This window comes from Dendrobates tinctorius, unplaced genomic scaffold, assembly GCF_039654945.1.
Source record: "Dendrobates tinctorius isolate UK_male_01 unplaced genomic scaffold, ASM3965494v1 ptg000079l, whole genome shotgun sequence".
Classification (NCBI taxonomy): Eukaryota; Metazoa; Chordata; class Amphibia; order Anura; family Dendrobatidae; genus Dendrobates; species Dendrobates tinctorius.
In genome coordinates this window covers 10,010,944-10,027,178 of record NW_027361747.1, presented here as the reverse complement: position 1 = coordinate 10,027,178, position 16,235 = coordinate 10,010,944, and the positions used below count along the sequence as shown (strand labels likewise).

The 16,235-nt window shown below is 44.0% G+C and overlaps 1 protein-coding gene across 4 annotated transcripts in view; it reads right to left on the bottom strand.

Annotated features, from left to right (window-relative positions):
• Positions 1 to 16,235, bottom strand: part of SLAIN2 (SLAIN motif family member 2) — a 63,967-nt gene that overhangs the window by 24,000 nt on the left and 23,732 nt on the right. For 3 of the 4 annotated variants that reach the window (XR_012233765.1, XM_073583484.1, XM_073583482.1), the window contains exons 3-6: positions 14,584 to 14,751; positions 6,431 to 6,595; positions 5,617 to 5,976; positions 1,533 to 1,670 (exon numbers count right to left, since the gene is read on the bottom strand). Coding sequence is in view for 3 of the 4 variants with exons in the window: in XM_073583484.1 (XP_073439585.1) it covers positions 1,533 to 1,670; positions 5,617 to 5,976; positions 6,431 to 6,595; positions 14,584 to 14,751 (831 nt within the window). In the remaining variant the exon portion in view is untranslated. The remainder of the gene's footprint in view (positions 1 to 1,532; positions 1,671 to 5,616; positions 5,977 to 6,430; positions 6,596 to 14,583; positions 14,752 to 16,235) is intronic. The other variant, XM_073583483.1, reaches the window with a different exon arrangement.

Below are 16,235 nucleotides of genomic sequence, written 5' to 3'. Positions count from 1 at the left end.
ATCATGATGGGGCATATTTCTGCATGAAGGGGATCATGATGGGGCATTTGGCACTTCGTCATAAATAATTGGGTTTTAGGTTGCAGTTTGGGCACTAAAGGTTCGCCATCACGGCCCTAAACCAACATCTGTGATGCTAGCATTAACCCCTTCACTGCTCTAGACAAGAGATGGGGCTGACATGTAATACTATTGCTGGAAAGTAAATTATTAGTGCGCTGTATATGAAAACAAATTTGATGCGGTCCAGTATTGCCCAATGCATCTGGGTACTATTCTTCTACCACCAGCTGCATTGTCCTAGAGGGATCATTGGTCTCATTATTCTGAACCCGGATTACAAACGCAAACCAAAGAAGCAGAAAAAAGGCAACCTATGTCCTTACACATAAAACAGCGACAGATGTAGCAGTCATGTGTCCGTGTAAGACAGCTGTCACTCAGAAGATAAAGGGGGCACGGCTCATATGAATGCAGTGGACGGTCATGTATGAATATGCTGTATGACAGGTGCTCATTATGGACAGAAGTATATAGTGCCGTCTGCAGGAGGTCTGGAACTGGGCACTAATATGGCAAATCACATCTGTAAATCAGAACAAACAGGACAAAAGACAAGAAAAAGCGACAAAAGCGTGCAACACAAGGACTCTACAGCGGTAATAGCAGCCAGCCGTGCTCCAGGCACACTGTGAGATCAGTACATGCAGGGACCGTGCACGGGACTCATCTACCCACTGCTGCTGCAGCTTCTGCTTCATGCGCCATATACCCGCCATATAATGCAGACAGGACATGCATGCAGGGGTCACCACTGCTGACATTTACCACCTACCCACTAAATAGGTCATAAATGTATGATTGCTGTACGCTGCCTTTATCACCTATTTTGTGCAGAGGTGTTAAATTGTGATTGTAGAGAAATCCCCTTTAAGGGCAAGTAGTAGCCATTTGCTTTACATTAATGCTTGCATGCTGCGTATTGTCATAAATTAATGGTAATCTAACACTAGAAAACAGCTTGTTTTTTTGACTCCAATAACAGCGCTACACTTGTTTATAGGTAGAGTCAGGTATTGCAGCTCATTGACATTCACTTAAAGGGGTTGTCTGGTACTTTTAGATTGATGGCCTATCTTTAGGATAGGTCATCAATACTAGATTGGTGGGAGTGTGACTCCAGACACCACCACCAGTCAGATGTTCCCAGTGCCAGAAGCAGCTAGACATGCTCAGTTGCAGCGCAGAACAGCACAGCTCTATCAACTGTACCATGGCCTCGGTGGGGTAATGCAAATCCACCGCCATTCATATGAATAGGTACAGATGTGCAGCACCCGGCTGCGGCTACTACACCAATGATGAAGCCATGCAGCTCCACAATCGAGCTCATTGGCATCAGGAACAGCGGGGGTGCACGTGGCCAATATGAAAGCACCGGACAACCCCTTTAAATAAGGATTTTTCTCTAAACCCAGACAACCCCTGTAGCAGAACAGAAATCTCATGCAGGTGAGAGGTTCGTAACTTACTGGAAGTACTCTGTACTCGAGGCGCTCCACCATTTGGCACTTGTAAGTTTGACTCATAGCTTCTGCTATTTTTTACAGCCTCCGCTGTCTGATTGCCCGTTACCCTGGAGAGATTTGGAAGACTCCGTCTCAGTTTCTCTACATGGAGACATGCAGATGAGAAGACAGTTAGTAGTCGACCATGTACACAGGTCCAGAATAAGGGCAGCGTCACCGGAAAACGGTCAGAATATCAGAGAATGCTCAGATTTCAATTTGTTCAGTTCTTCTGGCTGCCAATCAATTTTTTCCAAAGATCCTTGACTGATACGAGAAAATACATGAAATGGTTCATAACCTCTGTATGGTGAATCCCCAGCACTGACGTACAAAGCGTCAAGTAGATATCAGATTTTACAATAAGCGCTACATGGAGTTTTGGACACATCCTAATCATTGAAATCAGCATTTTCATTCAGCCCTGGTGTATAACATCCGGACCCTCACCGTGCACAGCATGCGTTTACTGACATCTGTGATAGAACGACTATAGAGCTCACATATACCGGCACGGTCCTGTAATGTCACCGCTGTAACAGGCCACTTACTGAGATCTCCTTCCTCCTAAATATTATTGATAAATGGAAATATTTATGAACTGCAGCAACTCGGTCACAAAGCAGAGACCACGTAAATTTACAAAGCGGGGGTCTCCTTGAGCATACTGTAAAGTAGTCAAAAATGCCTGGCCAAATCAACTGCCCCAATTCATCAATGATTCTCCACCTTTTGGGGGTAATTTGTTCCTCTTTATTAGCCTCAGTATTTGAGCCTTATTCTTCATACATTTTGCACCACTTCTCAATTTGTCTGTCTTTATTTTTCATCGACTGCTTTGCTTATCTAGATAATTTAGACAGGAGTAAGGTTTCTGGAGTGTTCAATGATGCCTAATTCTGGTCCCTTTAAGGGTTTGGGACTTTTAGTAATAGAAAGCCGGAAAAACTGGTGAAGGTGAAAAAAAAGTACACAATTTATCGCCATTTGATGAACCGTGTGCGTCATTTGGAAGAACTTGGTAAAAATCTCAGCGCATATCACAAGACAAAGAAAAAGAAAAAAAGCGACTTCCATAAATGGCAACTGATGAATCGAGGCCAATAAATGTCCCAAGCACTGGACCACCACTGGACCCTGGGAGCAGTGGAAACGTGATCATACTTATCTATCCGGCACTGAATGGATAAGTCTGATGGACAACCTGCTTGATTAAATTGTGCCAAGGGTATTTGGTGGAGGGATAAGGACATTGGGCTGTTTTTCAAGATTTGTCCAAAGCTGCTAATCCTCAGTTAAGCGATATCTTAATGCTTCAGTATGCAAAGACATTTGTATGACTACAACTTTGTGGGAACAGTTTGCAGAAGGCTCATTTCTGTTCCCCAAGACTGTGCACCATTGCATAAAGCAAGGTCCATAAAGACATGGTTGGGCGCATTTGATGTGGAAGAACTGTAACAGCCATACATAAAGCCCTGACTTCGACCCCAATCTAACACTGAGACGACCTAGATCAGAGATTGGGAGCCCGGCCCTCTAATCCAGCATCAGTGTCTGACGTCACAAATGCTCTTCTGGATGAATGAGCAAAAATTCCCAAGAGAGTGGGAGCTGTTATATCTGCAAAGTGGGCACCGACTCCATACTAGAGAGGGACGACAAAGGATCCTGGAGGTGGCATGTGGATATGCCCCAATACTTTAGTTCATAGTGTATATCTGACATAAAAAGACAAATGTGAGAACAAAGCCTAAATCCCATTTACTAGCAGTCCACATTTCGTTATTTCACTTTGTATGACCGGGAATACTGATGAGAACCTCCATCAATCAACACGCTAATCTGCTCATGGCTTGTCTATGACAAGAAGAGAACAGAACTCAGAAAGTTACTGAGCCATAGGAAAGGTGGGAGAGGAGAGGCCTTTCCAGGGGAGACGCTGCTGGCGCGGAGACCCTGCAGCTCCAGATCACCAGAGGTGTCATCTTGTAATGAAGAATGACATCGACCCCTGAAGCATCACTCCTCCATACAAGCATTTTATACATTATCTACACAGCTCTAGTACCCCAATCACTACTTTATTAATCTGCAATTAAGGCAGTAAAAGAGGGAACCAACTGAAAATAGAAGGAATACGCTGCATTGTGTGGATCAGGTGAGGCGATGCCATAGGATATGTTCACACATCACATTTTTTCCGTGAAAAACCACAGCATTTTACTGGCCCAGCAAAGTGAATGAGATTTGTTATCTCTTGAACGTTACTTCTTTTTCCTTGCAGATTTTTGTAGCAATTTTATATCTGCATCATGTCATTTCTTTCAGTGTTTTTGCAGCATTTTTCATCCACTCTAATGAATGAAAAAAACAAAACATGTGTTCCTGTGCAGCTTTTTCTCTGACAAACGATATGTGTTTTGTCTGCAACAAATACTTAACGTGTGCACGTAACCTTAATGTTCAGTAGCAATATGCAACATCCATCCGCTTTACATAAAACATCAGCAGTCAAAGGTGAAGTCATAGGTTTGTCACCACGTTGCCAAACTGCACGTCCGGAAACGGCAGTATGTACACGGACCAAGAAATGTGGACAATAGCTCAGCCAAAGAAAAAAAAAGCAATACCGTAGTTTTGTTTAAATGTCTCCAAGACAACCTCAAAAGGGGTCATCTAGCCACTGAATAGCCAAACATGCATGTTGATAAGCTGTTCAAAGGAGCCATGGCACTAATGCTGCAGCGTTTCAATATACTGTACTGTGCAAAAGCTAGAAATAAAAAACACGATTCCAAAAATAGAAGTGTTAATTTGCCTTTTATTAAGTACACCAACTAGGAGAAAGAAGAAGAGAGAAATCTAAAATCAAAATTGTGTGACCAGCCTTTGCCTGCAAACAGCCTCCATACTTCTAGGTACACTTGCACATAGTTTTCCAAGGGTCTAGGCAGGGATGTTGTTGCAAACATCTTGGAGAACTAACCACAGATTTTCTATGGATGTGGAAATGGTCTTGTAAAGTGTAAAGAAGAACAAGGAGTTCTGGAAGTGACGATACGGCCCCCGCAGAACCCCAATCTCAACATCACGACAACATCAAGTTTGTATGGGATTACATGAAAAGATGTGTACAAGTGTACATCTACAGAGTTCTCCAAAATGATTGGAAGATCTTCCCTGTCGAGCTCCTTCAAAAAATGCGTACAAGTATACCTAGAAGAATTGATGCTTTGATGCAGTTTTTAATACAAATGGTAGTCACACCAAATATTGTTTGGCTCTAGATTTCTGTTTTGCTCAGTCACTCTGCATTTTGTTATAAATGAAAACCTGGCACTCAACTTAATGCTTGGTAAGGCAGTTTTATTGTAGTACCAGAAAACGTTTCGGTCAGTATAGACCATCATCAGTTACGTGCTAGTATGTTTGAATGCAGTTTAGAGGAGGGCGCTTTTTATGATTCTCTTTGGTAAAGCCGGTAATCAGATAATCAGAATGCTGCTGTAACGCAGAAAAATCTTAACAGTGGGCAGTATAAGCGCAGCCTGGTCCTCCTGGACGCGGGTGTGCACCGCGTCCAGGAGGACATTTTCTTAACTGATAAAAATTAACACTTATTTTTTAAAGAATTCTTACTTTGCAGTATTGTTTCAAAACCTGCCTAAAACTGTTGCACAGTACCGTATGTACCAGCTTGCAGGCTGCATCATACTAACCTGCTCCATACTTTTCTTAGCGGTTAATGGGACAATGGTGCATTTCCTTGCACCACTCTGATAACATGGTGCTGGCAAATAACAACCAACCCACTGCCCAATCTGAAAGTTGAAGCTTCTGTATTTGACTGAGCGCTGCGGCTCCTTTAACAGCTGAGTCACAGGGAGGGATTGCCTACAGTCACACCCGCGCCTACCCAAAAATAGGTGATTAATTTTTTAGAAGGCTGGATAGTTCCTTTCATGTAACGTAAAATAACTTCAAAACCTCAGTGCTGAAAAACCCATATGGAGGATACACAGAACCAATCCCACTAGTCGCTCACCTTCATTTTTTACCACATTTGTTTGCATGTCAGTGGCATGTCCTTGAAGCGAGAGGCGAGGCTGCTGGAGACGGCTGAGCATAGGCTGGGGCGAAGATCCTCTGTACTCCATGCTGCGGGCTGGAGATCGGGAGCGTGGAGAATTTCTGGGCGAATGTCTAGGAGAAGGCCGAGGAGAGTGACGTGGAGAAGGAGAGAACCTGCTCACTGACAGATGTGCAGAGTGGCTGACTGCATCCTCCTCATCTTCTAAACTGTGAGCGTCCAGCTCCTGGTCACTATATGTCCCCCTCCTCATGGAGTGACACGACGAGCCGGAGCTGCGCCGGGAAGCCGAAGCTGCATATTCCTGCCGCAGACCTATGCAAGTTCAGACGAGAAAGAATGGACAGAATGGATCAGAGATTTGTGATAAAAAAAAAAACATACAATGAACAGGAATACAGATAAAGGAGGTGGACACTATGGAAAGCAACAGGTAATGAATGAGCACAGCTCCTGGCACACTGTGCTCAGAGGCGACATGGCCCACATTGGCTTCATCGGGATCACAAACTCATCTAATGCAGATCCCAGTGCTGAAAGGTACACTGACGGGGCACACGAAGCCCCCCACTGCACCTCAGTCAGCATTCACTGTCCACCTGCCTCATCAGATGACTCTCCTACTTTTAGTGAAAATGTGAGAAAACGTGAAATCAGTATTTTACAAATGAAGAGAAAATCCGTTTCTTTTTCGGGACCTGTATGGTGTAGATGTAAAATGTGTCTAGTGGCTGTGATATTTAGTGCCGATCGCCTTTCCTATACTCACTTTCCTCTTGCATCCGGGCGAGTATCTGGACATCGGTGACATCATTCAGCTTGTACCCCGACCCCATAGAGTCCTCGTCCATCTCCGACGTACTGAGCTCACTGTCTACAGAGGACTGGGGGCTGACTGGGGGAGGGACTCGCTCAGAGGAGTTTTTATAGCACCCTAAAAAAGAACAGACAATTACTGATGAGATCAGATATGTATGAATCCCACATCACAGCTGATCACAGCAGGTTTTAAGCCTGATGTGATTTGGGAAAAAGCTCCTAACATACTCTACCACCAACAACAGGCGGCACTCTACATACGGACAGGCCCCCGCATACACGTCAAGCATAGGTGTGAGAAGCACCAGTAAGTAAAACATACAGGTGTGGAAATGTCTGGTAATGCTGCATTCATGCACTTAAAAGGGAGTGCGACATCAGAAAATCATGAATTAAGTCAGGCTTTAATAATAATTTTCAAACATTTTTGAACTTTCTCTTATTGACCGTAATATAAAAATTAACAATTGCAAATTTTACCTGCCCACTAGGCTTAAACTTTTGGTTAGTTGCATGGACAATATCAGCAATACACTTATATATATACATATATATATATATATATATATATATATATATATATATATATATATATATATATATATATATATATACACACACATATATATATATATATATACACACACACACACACTATATATATACACTCACTGGCCACTTTATTAGGTACACCATGCTAGTAAGGGGTTGGACCCCCTTTTGCCTTCAGAACTGCCTCAATTCTTCGTGGCAGAGATTCAACAAGGTGCTGGAAGCATTCCTCAGAGATTTTGGACCATATTGACATGATGGCATCACACAGTTGGCGCAGATTTGTCGGCTGCACATCCCTGATGCGAATCTCCCGTTCCACCACATCCCAAAGATGCTCTATTGGATTGAGATCTGGTGACTGAGGAGGCCATTTGAGTACAGTGAACTCATTGTCATGTTCAAGAAACCAATCTGAGATGATTCGAGCTTTACGACATGGCGCATTATCCTGCTGAAAGTAGCCATCAGATGTTGGGTACATTGTGGTCATAAAGGGATGGACATGGTCAGCAACAATACTCAGGTAGGCTGTGGCGTTGCAACAATGCTCAATTGGTACCAAGGGGCCCAAAGAGTGCCCAGAAAAAATTCCCCACACCATGACACCACCACCACCAGCCTGAACCGTTGATACAAGGCAGGATGGATCCATGCTTTCATGTTGTTTACGCCAAATTCTGACCCTACCATCCGAATGTCGCAGCAGAAATCGAGACTCATCAGACCAGGCAACGTTTTTCCAATCTTCTACTGTCCAATTTCGATGAGCTTGTGCAAATTGTAGCCTCAGTTTCCTGTTCTTAGCTGAGAGGAGTGGTACCCAGTGTGGTCTTCTGCTGCTGTAGCCCATCTGCCTCAAAGTTCGACGCACTGTGCGTTCAGAGATGCTCTTCTGCCTACCTTGGTTGTAACGGGTGGCAATTTGAGTCACTGTTGCCTTTCTATCAGCTCAAACCAGTCTGCCCATTCTCCTCTGACCTCTGGCATCAACATGGCATTTCCGGCCACAGAACTGCCGCTCACTGGATTTTTTTTCTTTTTCGGACCATTCTCTGTAAACCCTAGAGATGGTTGTGCGTGAAAATCCCAGTAGATCAGCAGTTTCTGAAATTCTCAGACCAGCCCTTCTGGCACCAACAATCATGCCACGTTCAAAGGCACTCAAATCACCTTTCTTCCCCATACTGATGCTCGGTTTGAACTGCAGGAGATTGTCTTGACCATGTCTACATGCCTAAATGCACTGAGTTGCCGCCATGTGATTGGCAGATTAGAAATTAAGTCTTAACACACAGTTGGACAGGTGTACCTAATAAAGTGGCCAGTGAGTGTATATACATACACACACACTATATATATATATATATATATATATATATATATATATATGTATTTATATAAAGCTCAAGTGTGTGTGTGTGTGTGTATGTCCGGGATTGGCATCCGCACCGTCGCAGCTACAGCCACAAAATTTGGCACAGTCAGACGTCTGGACCCCGAGAGCGTCCTAGGCTATGTTGTGAGGCGAAATTTTAACCCAGTGCGTTCCAATTCACCAAACAGTTTTGCCCCTATCTACATAATGGGGAATAAGTGTGTGTGTATCAAGCCCCGCCCCTCATTATGATGTCATAATGGTTGCCGTGGCGACGCTGATGTCATCATAGGTTGCAAGCCCCGCCGCTCATTATGATGTGGCACGGGACTATGGGATGGAGGATATGTATGATGGGTATATGGGCATGGGACTGTGAGATGAAGGATGTGTGATGGGTATATGGGCACAGGACTATGGGATGGCGAATATGTATGATGGGTATATGGGCATGGGACTATGGGATGGAGGATATGTGATGGGTATATGGGCATGGGACTATGGGATGGAGGCTGTGTGATGGGTATATGGGCACTCGACTATGGGATGGAGGATATGTATGATGGGTATATGGGCACGGGACTATGGGATGGTGGATATGTATGATTGGTATATGGGCACGGGCCTATGGGATGGAGGTGTGATGGGTATATGGGCACTCGACTATGGGATGGAGGATATGTATGATGGGTATATGGGCACGGGACTATGGGATGGTGGATATGTATGATTGGTATATGGGCACGGGACTATGGGATGGAGGATAATTATAATTTGTTATAACTAACCACAGTTAGTTACTATGCCCGGGCAGCACCGGGCTCTTCAGTTAGTGTATATATATATATATATATATATATATATATATATATATATATATATATATATACAGTGCCTACAAGTAGTATTCAACCCCCTGCAGATTTAGCAGGTTTACACATTCGGAATTAACTTGGCATTGTGACATTTGGACTGTAGATCAGCCTGGAAGTGTGAAATGCACTGCAGCAAAAAAGAATGTTATTTCTTTGTTTAATTTTTTTTTAAATTGTGAAAAGTTTATTCAGAGGGTCATTTATTATTCAACCCCTCAAACCACCAGAATTCTGTTTGGTTCCCCTAAAGTATTAAGAAGTATTTCAGGCACAAAGAACAATGAGCTTCACATGTTTGGATTAATTATCTCTTTTTCCAGCCTTTTCTGACTATTTAAGACCCTCCCCAAACTTGTGAACAGCACTCATACATGGTCAACATGGGAAAGACAAAGGAGCATTCCAAGGCCATCAGAGACAAGATCGTGGAGGGTCACAAGGCTGGCAAGGGGTACAAAACCCTTTCCAAGGAGTTGGGCCTACCTGTCTCCACTGTTGGGAGCATCATCCGGAAGTGGAAGGCTTATGGAACTACTGTTAGCCTTCCACGGCCTGGACAGCCTTTGAAAGTTTCCTCCCGTGCCGAGGCCAGGCTTGTCCGAAGAGTCAAGGCTAACCCAAGGACAACAAGGAAGGAGCTCCGGGAAGATCTCATGGCAGTGGGGACATTGGTTTCAGTCAATACCATAAGTAACGTACTCCACCGCAATGGTCTCCGTTCCAGACGAGCCCGTAAGGTACCTTTACTTTCAAAGCGTCATGTCAAGGCTCGTCTACAGTTTGCTCATGATCACTTGGAGGACTCTGAGACAGACTGGTTCAAGGTTCTCTGGTCTGATGAGACCAAGATCGAGATCTTTGGTGCCAACCACACACGTGACGTTTGGAGACTGGATGGCACTGCATACAACCCCAAGAATACCATCCCTACAGTCAAGCATGGTGGTGGCAGCATCATGCTGTGGGGCTGTTTCTCAGCCGAGGGGCCTGGCCATTTGGTCCGCATCCATGGGAAGATGGATAGCACGGCCTACCTGGAGATTTTGGCCAAGAACCTCCGCTCCTCCATCAAGGATCTTAAGATGGGTCGTCATTTCATCTTCCAACAAGACAACGACCCAAAGCACACAGCCAACAAAACCAAAGCCTGGTTCAAGAGGCAAAAAATCAAGGTGTTGGAGTGGCCTAGTCAGTCTCCTGACCTTAACCCAATTGAAAACTTGTGGAAGGAGCTCAAGATTAAAGTCCACATGAGACACCCAAAGAACCTAGATAACTTGGAGAAGATCTGCATGGAGGAGTGGGCCAAGATAACTCCAGAGACCTGTGCCGGCCTGATCAGGTCTTATAAAACACGATTATTAGCTGTAATTGCAAACAAGGGTTATTCCACAAAATATTAAACCTAGGGGTTGAATAATAATTGACCCACACTTTTATGTTTAAAATTTATTAAAATTTAACTGAGCAACATAACTTTTTGGTTTGTAAGATTTATGCATCTGTTAATAAATCCTGCTCTTGTGTGAAGTTTGAAGGCTCTAACTTATTTGCATCTTATCAAACCTGCTAAATCTGCAGGGGGTTGAATACTACTTGTAGGCACTGTATATATATATATACATACATACATACATACATACATACACACACTAGATGAAGAGCCCGGCGTTGCCTGGGCATAGATACCAACTGTGGTTAGTTATAACAAATTATAATGATTATATAGCACATAAAAACATTTCACATCATATATACAACACTACACATTTGCAACACAAATTAACTATACGATTACCCAAGTATTGATAGTATTTTATTTTCAACTCATTCAAGATTTTTGGTTTTTCCTTTCGGTGCAAAGATGAACAGATTTTTGGCAGTTCCAACTCTTGAACAGACCACGTAAAGTTGACCATGAGAAAAGCATGGAGATTGCAAATCGATCCCTACTACTTTCAAGGACTGTCCCTGAGCATTGTTAATGGACATTGCAAATAGCAGTTGAACTGGAAACTGGAGGCGTTTAAAATCAAAAAACAAATCAGATGGAATGAGTGGAATTCTTGGAATGAAAATGTCCTCTCCTTTGGCACATCCTGTTTCTGAGCTGTGTATCTAACCTTATCCTGTGTGATAATGTCTGCTGAGCTGTGTACCTAATCCTATCATGTTACTGACTGCTCAACCGTGTATCTAATCCTATCCTGTGTGATACTGACTGCTGAGCAGTGTATCTAATCCTATCCTGTACAGATACTGACTGTAGAGCCGTGTATCTAACCCTATCCTGTGTGATACTGTCTGCTGAGCCGCGTATCTAATACTATTCTGTGTGATACTGACTGCTGAGCTGTGTATCTAATCCTATCCTGTGTGATACTGGGCTCCCCCTGCAGTCTGTGTCAGAGGGTGGTCTGTGTTGGCACGGTAATAAATTGTGTTATTTCCAGCTTTACAGAAGGACGATAACACCATAGAAATGATAAGAATAATAGGCCAAATTGTTTGGTGAATTGGAACGCGCGGGGTTAAAATTTCACCTCACAACATAGCCTATGATGCTCTCGGGGTCCAGACGTGTGACAGTGCAAAATTTTGTGGCTGTAGCTGCGACGGTGCAGATGCCAATCCCGGACATACACACACACACATTGAGCTTTATATATTAGATATAAATAAAAGCGTTATCTGAGCAAGGTCTAATCTGGGAAAAAGTCACTGAAGACAGGGGGAGGAGGTGAGCTGTGACCTATAGTTAATGATGGATTTTGTGTCATCTGCTGTATAAGCAGGTGCTAAATTTCATTGTTATTCTGCCTGTGATAATGAGACTGCTGAAAAGCCCTCAGTACAGGACAGAACTGCAACTCTAGAATAAGGTATTAGATGCTAGTGTGAAAACTGCAAGATTTCAGTTTTCTTTTAATATAGTGATATGGGAAAGTGAAAAATCAATATATATAGATGTTTAAATCCAATTTTTATGTTTAAATGTAATATATATCTAAATACAATCTTATTTAAACAATATGTGATTTTCTGATGACATTTCCTTTAAGATCATGTACAAGTGGCTATTGTCTGAATGAGATCCAATGTATTCTCGAGTTCTGGGAACTTCGGACTATTATGGAAATTATTACGTGATTATTAGCATATGCTGGAATGAGTCAGGCAGCGAGTTCTGATAAATCTTTCGACAATGTGAAGTTACACCTTGTTCTTTAATTTTCTGGTGTCAATAGGCATGTAAGACACACAACCCAGCAGCCTCCCTGCGCCAAGAACACAGGTTATACATATCATTTGCGGCACTAGACTTTGAATATAGGAAAAGTAGCCGGTAATACATGATCTCTGGGGGTGCGTGCCAGGCCCGGCCCTGCTTTGTAGTACTAGTAACATGATAGTCACAAGCTTGTGCCCAGCCAAAAATATTCTCCTGTTTGGAAAATAATGTGTCTCTCAGGAAACAAAAGAGGCAGCGAGTCATAACACGGTACAGGGGTGTAATTACTGCGGCCGGTGAGAGAACACGACCAACATATACGCACCGCAGAAGTACACCAACTAACAAGCCGGACTCATATTGTGCAGGAAACCTCTGCAGGAAGTCGCCTGGACCCATTACTCACTACACCACCCTGACAGGGCCACAACCTGCACAAACCAGTGTGCTAAGCCGTCCATACACACTGGTGACCACAAAAGGTCTAAGATCCATTTAAAGAACCTGTCACCAGGTTTGGCCACTATAAACCGAGCCTGCTGCCTTTTAGGGTTTATCTACAGCATACTATAATGCTGTAGATAAGCCCCCAATCCAACCTGCAAGATAAGAAAAATAACTTACTATACTCACCCGGGGAGCGGTCCGATGGGTGTCGCAGGTCCGGTGTCTCCCATCTTCTTGCGACGACTCCCTCCTGATTGCTTCATGGCCTCCTCGGCATCGCGCTCCTGCGCGGGCGTACTTATCTGCCCAGTTGAGGGCAGAGCAAAGTACTGCAGTGTGCAGGCGCTGGGACTCTGTGACCTTTCCTGGTGCCTGCGCACTGCAGTACTTTGCTGTGCCCTCAACATGGCAGATAATTACGCCTGCGCATGAGTGCTATTAAGCAAGCAGGAGAGCTGCATGAAGATGGGAGGCGCCAGACCCAGACCTGACCGCTCTGGACCGCCCCCCAGGTGAGAATAATAGAAGTTAATTTTTGTATCTTTCAGGTCAGATCGGGGCTTATCTACAGCATTATAGAATGCTGTAGATAAGCCCTGAAAGGCAGCGGCTGCATTTTTTATCGGCCAAAACTGCTGACAGGTTCCCTTTTATAATGTATGCAAGTCTGGATTGTGACATGTGGGAAAGCTGTAAAGTGCAGGCGCATGCAATGAGCTAGAGAAATTGGACGTACTACCCTAGGTCAACAGGGGCCAGTGCGTGCTCTTAGTTTATTCCTGCAGCTCCAGAGTATATCTTTTCTTTTAAATCTGCCATATGGTTCAAGAGCTATGGGCCTTCTTACTGACTGCTAATATTTAGGGTGTGTGCACACATAAGCTTTTTTTCACGTTTAAGCGTTTTTACCGGCAAAAACGCTTAAAAAACGCTTACAAGAAGCATCCCTTTCATTTTAATGAATTCTGCACTTTTTGTGCATATTCATGCGTTTTTTTTTCCGCGAAAAAACCGCATCACGGTAAAAAACGCAGCATGCTCATTAATTTCGAGGAAAAATCCGCATTTCTAACTATTTTCTATGAGACTGGGGACGCTCCGGAAAAAAAACGCATAAAAACGTGCGTTTTCTGGGAAGGAGTCCGGTTTTCAGTCAGGCTTTTTCTGCATACGTGGGTACATAGCCTTATGGTCTTTATCAAAGGGGGATGGCTCGCATGCTAATAATGCAAAGCAGTCTAAAGCCAACCCACATCCCCCCCAGGAACCCCAAAGGCCATGCCCTGTAGTAAAGACCATAAACGCTGCCTCCCCTCCTTCTGTATGCTCATGTACATTACTGCTCCAGTACACTGAGCGGTTCAGAGAACAGAAGCCAGTCTCATGTAAGTGAATAGGATTCAGTGTTGTACAGTAAAGGGGACCAGTGCGCGCCCTATGAATTTGCATATGTACACCCCTTTATGTGGTACATTGTGGTCCCTACAGGGCGATCATTAGTGCCGGTGCACAAGTGATTAATACAGAAGGGTTAGTGGGAGCCACATTCAGTACAGAGTCCCCGACAGCACCGTCATATCCGACCTCCTGTACACTGCAGACTGCTGTATATTTCTCACCTGTGCTACTCGGCAGAACCAGCTGCCTCACGACCGGTGGTCTCCCGAGGGTGGAGGAGGGCGAGCTGAGCCCGCTGTTATATGGGCTCCCACTAGGATTCATGTTGTAAGGGTTGGCATAGCCGGGGGAGCTGTAGGGAATGCTGTACATACTCTGTCTCTTGCTGGCTGCAATAGAAAACATTCAAAGGTTCAGATACATGGGGCTTCTATATCTACGATTCCTACAAGGCCAGTGTTAGGCTGTAAAAGTAATATTCTCCATCTTACTCACCTGTTCGCCTATCGCTCATACTGACCACACAGGGGCGCAGCAGCCACACATTGAAGGGGAGGTAAGCTGTCATTAGAGTCATGCTGCCCGAACAACAGGCAGCAGACGACTGCAATCAGGTACTTCAGAGCAACGGCATTTCAGAAAAAAACATACATTGAAGGTGACTACTTTTATGGGCAGAGAATGCAGTCACGTTCCCGGCGGCTTGTCCCTGCCCTGCTCTAGTTGACAGTGAGAGGGATGAGAGCAAGGAGAAGCCACCGAGGACCCACCCTGGAGTATTCGGCCCAGACAAATAATCACTGGCGGCTTCTCAGAGTGTGTTCACACTGATGCACTGCAGCGTTTCAGGATAGGTCACATCTGGCTACAATTGCGTTTAGTTCTTGCTGCCTGGCAGCATGAATCTGATATTGGTTCCCCTTAATCTGACTTCACATAATATATAATAATGTAACCTGCCAGATTCCCCAGGACCCCCAAACTATTTACTGATGCCTTTATGTACTTCCTAACTAGCCCCTTTATCACTGATTGTGGATACTTCACACTAGACCTTGGAAATCAAGGTCCCAGAGTGTGGAGGAAGAGTGGGGAGGCCACAATCCAAAGCTGCTTGAGGTCTAGGGTGAAGTTTCCACAGTCAGTGATGCTTTGGGGAGCCATGTCATCTGCCGACAAGCTTTTTGGAGATGGAGATTTCACTCTCCAGCAGGACTTGGTACCTGTCCACACTGCCATAAGTACCAATACCTGGTGTAAAAACAACAGTATGACTGTGCTCGATTGGCCAGCAAACTCGCCTGACCTGAACCCCATAGTATGGGGTATTGTCAAGAGGAAGATTAGACACCAGACCCAACAATGCAGACGAGCTGAAGGCTGCTATCAAAGCAACCTGGGCTTCCATAACACCTCAGCAGTGCCCACAGGCTAATCGCCTCCATGCCACGCTGCATTGATGCAGTAATTGATGCAAAAGGAGCCCCGACCAAGTATTGAGTGCATTTACTGAACATACATTTCAGTAGGCCAACAGTTTGGATTTTAAAGTCATTTTTCAAGCTGGTGTTATAAAGTATTCTAATTTACTGAGATAATGACTTTTGGGTTTTCATTGGCTGTAAGCCAGAATCATCAACATTAACAGAAATAAACACTTGAAATGTCGGTAATGATTCTATATAATATATGAGCTTCACTTTCTGTATTGAAAAACTGAAATAAATTAACTTTTTGACATTCTAATTTTGTCAGAAGCACCTGTATATTACAAATTTTCATATATTCAACAAGATTTTTGCAAAATTTGATGAATGTGTATTTCACTCAAAGAATTAGGAGCATTTTCTGGCTGCCCATGTGCCAGCATCCA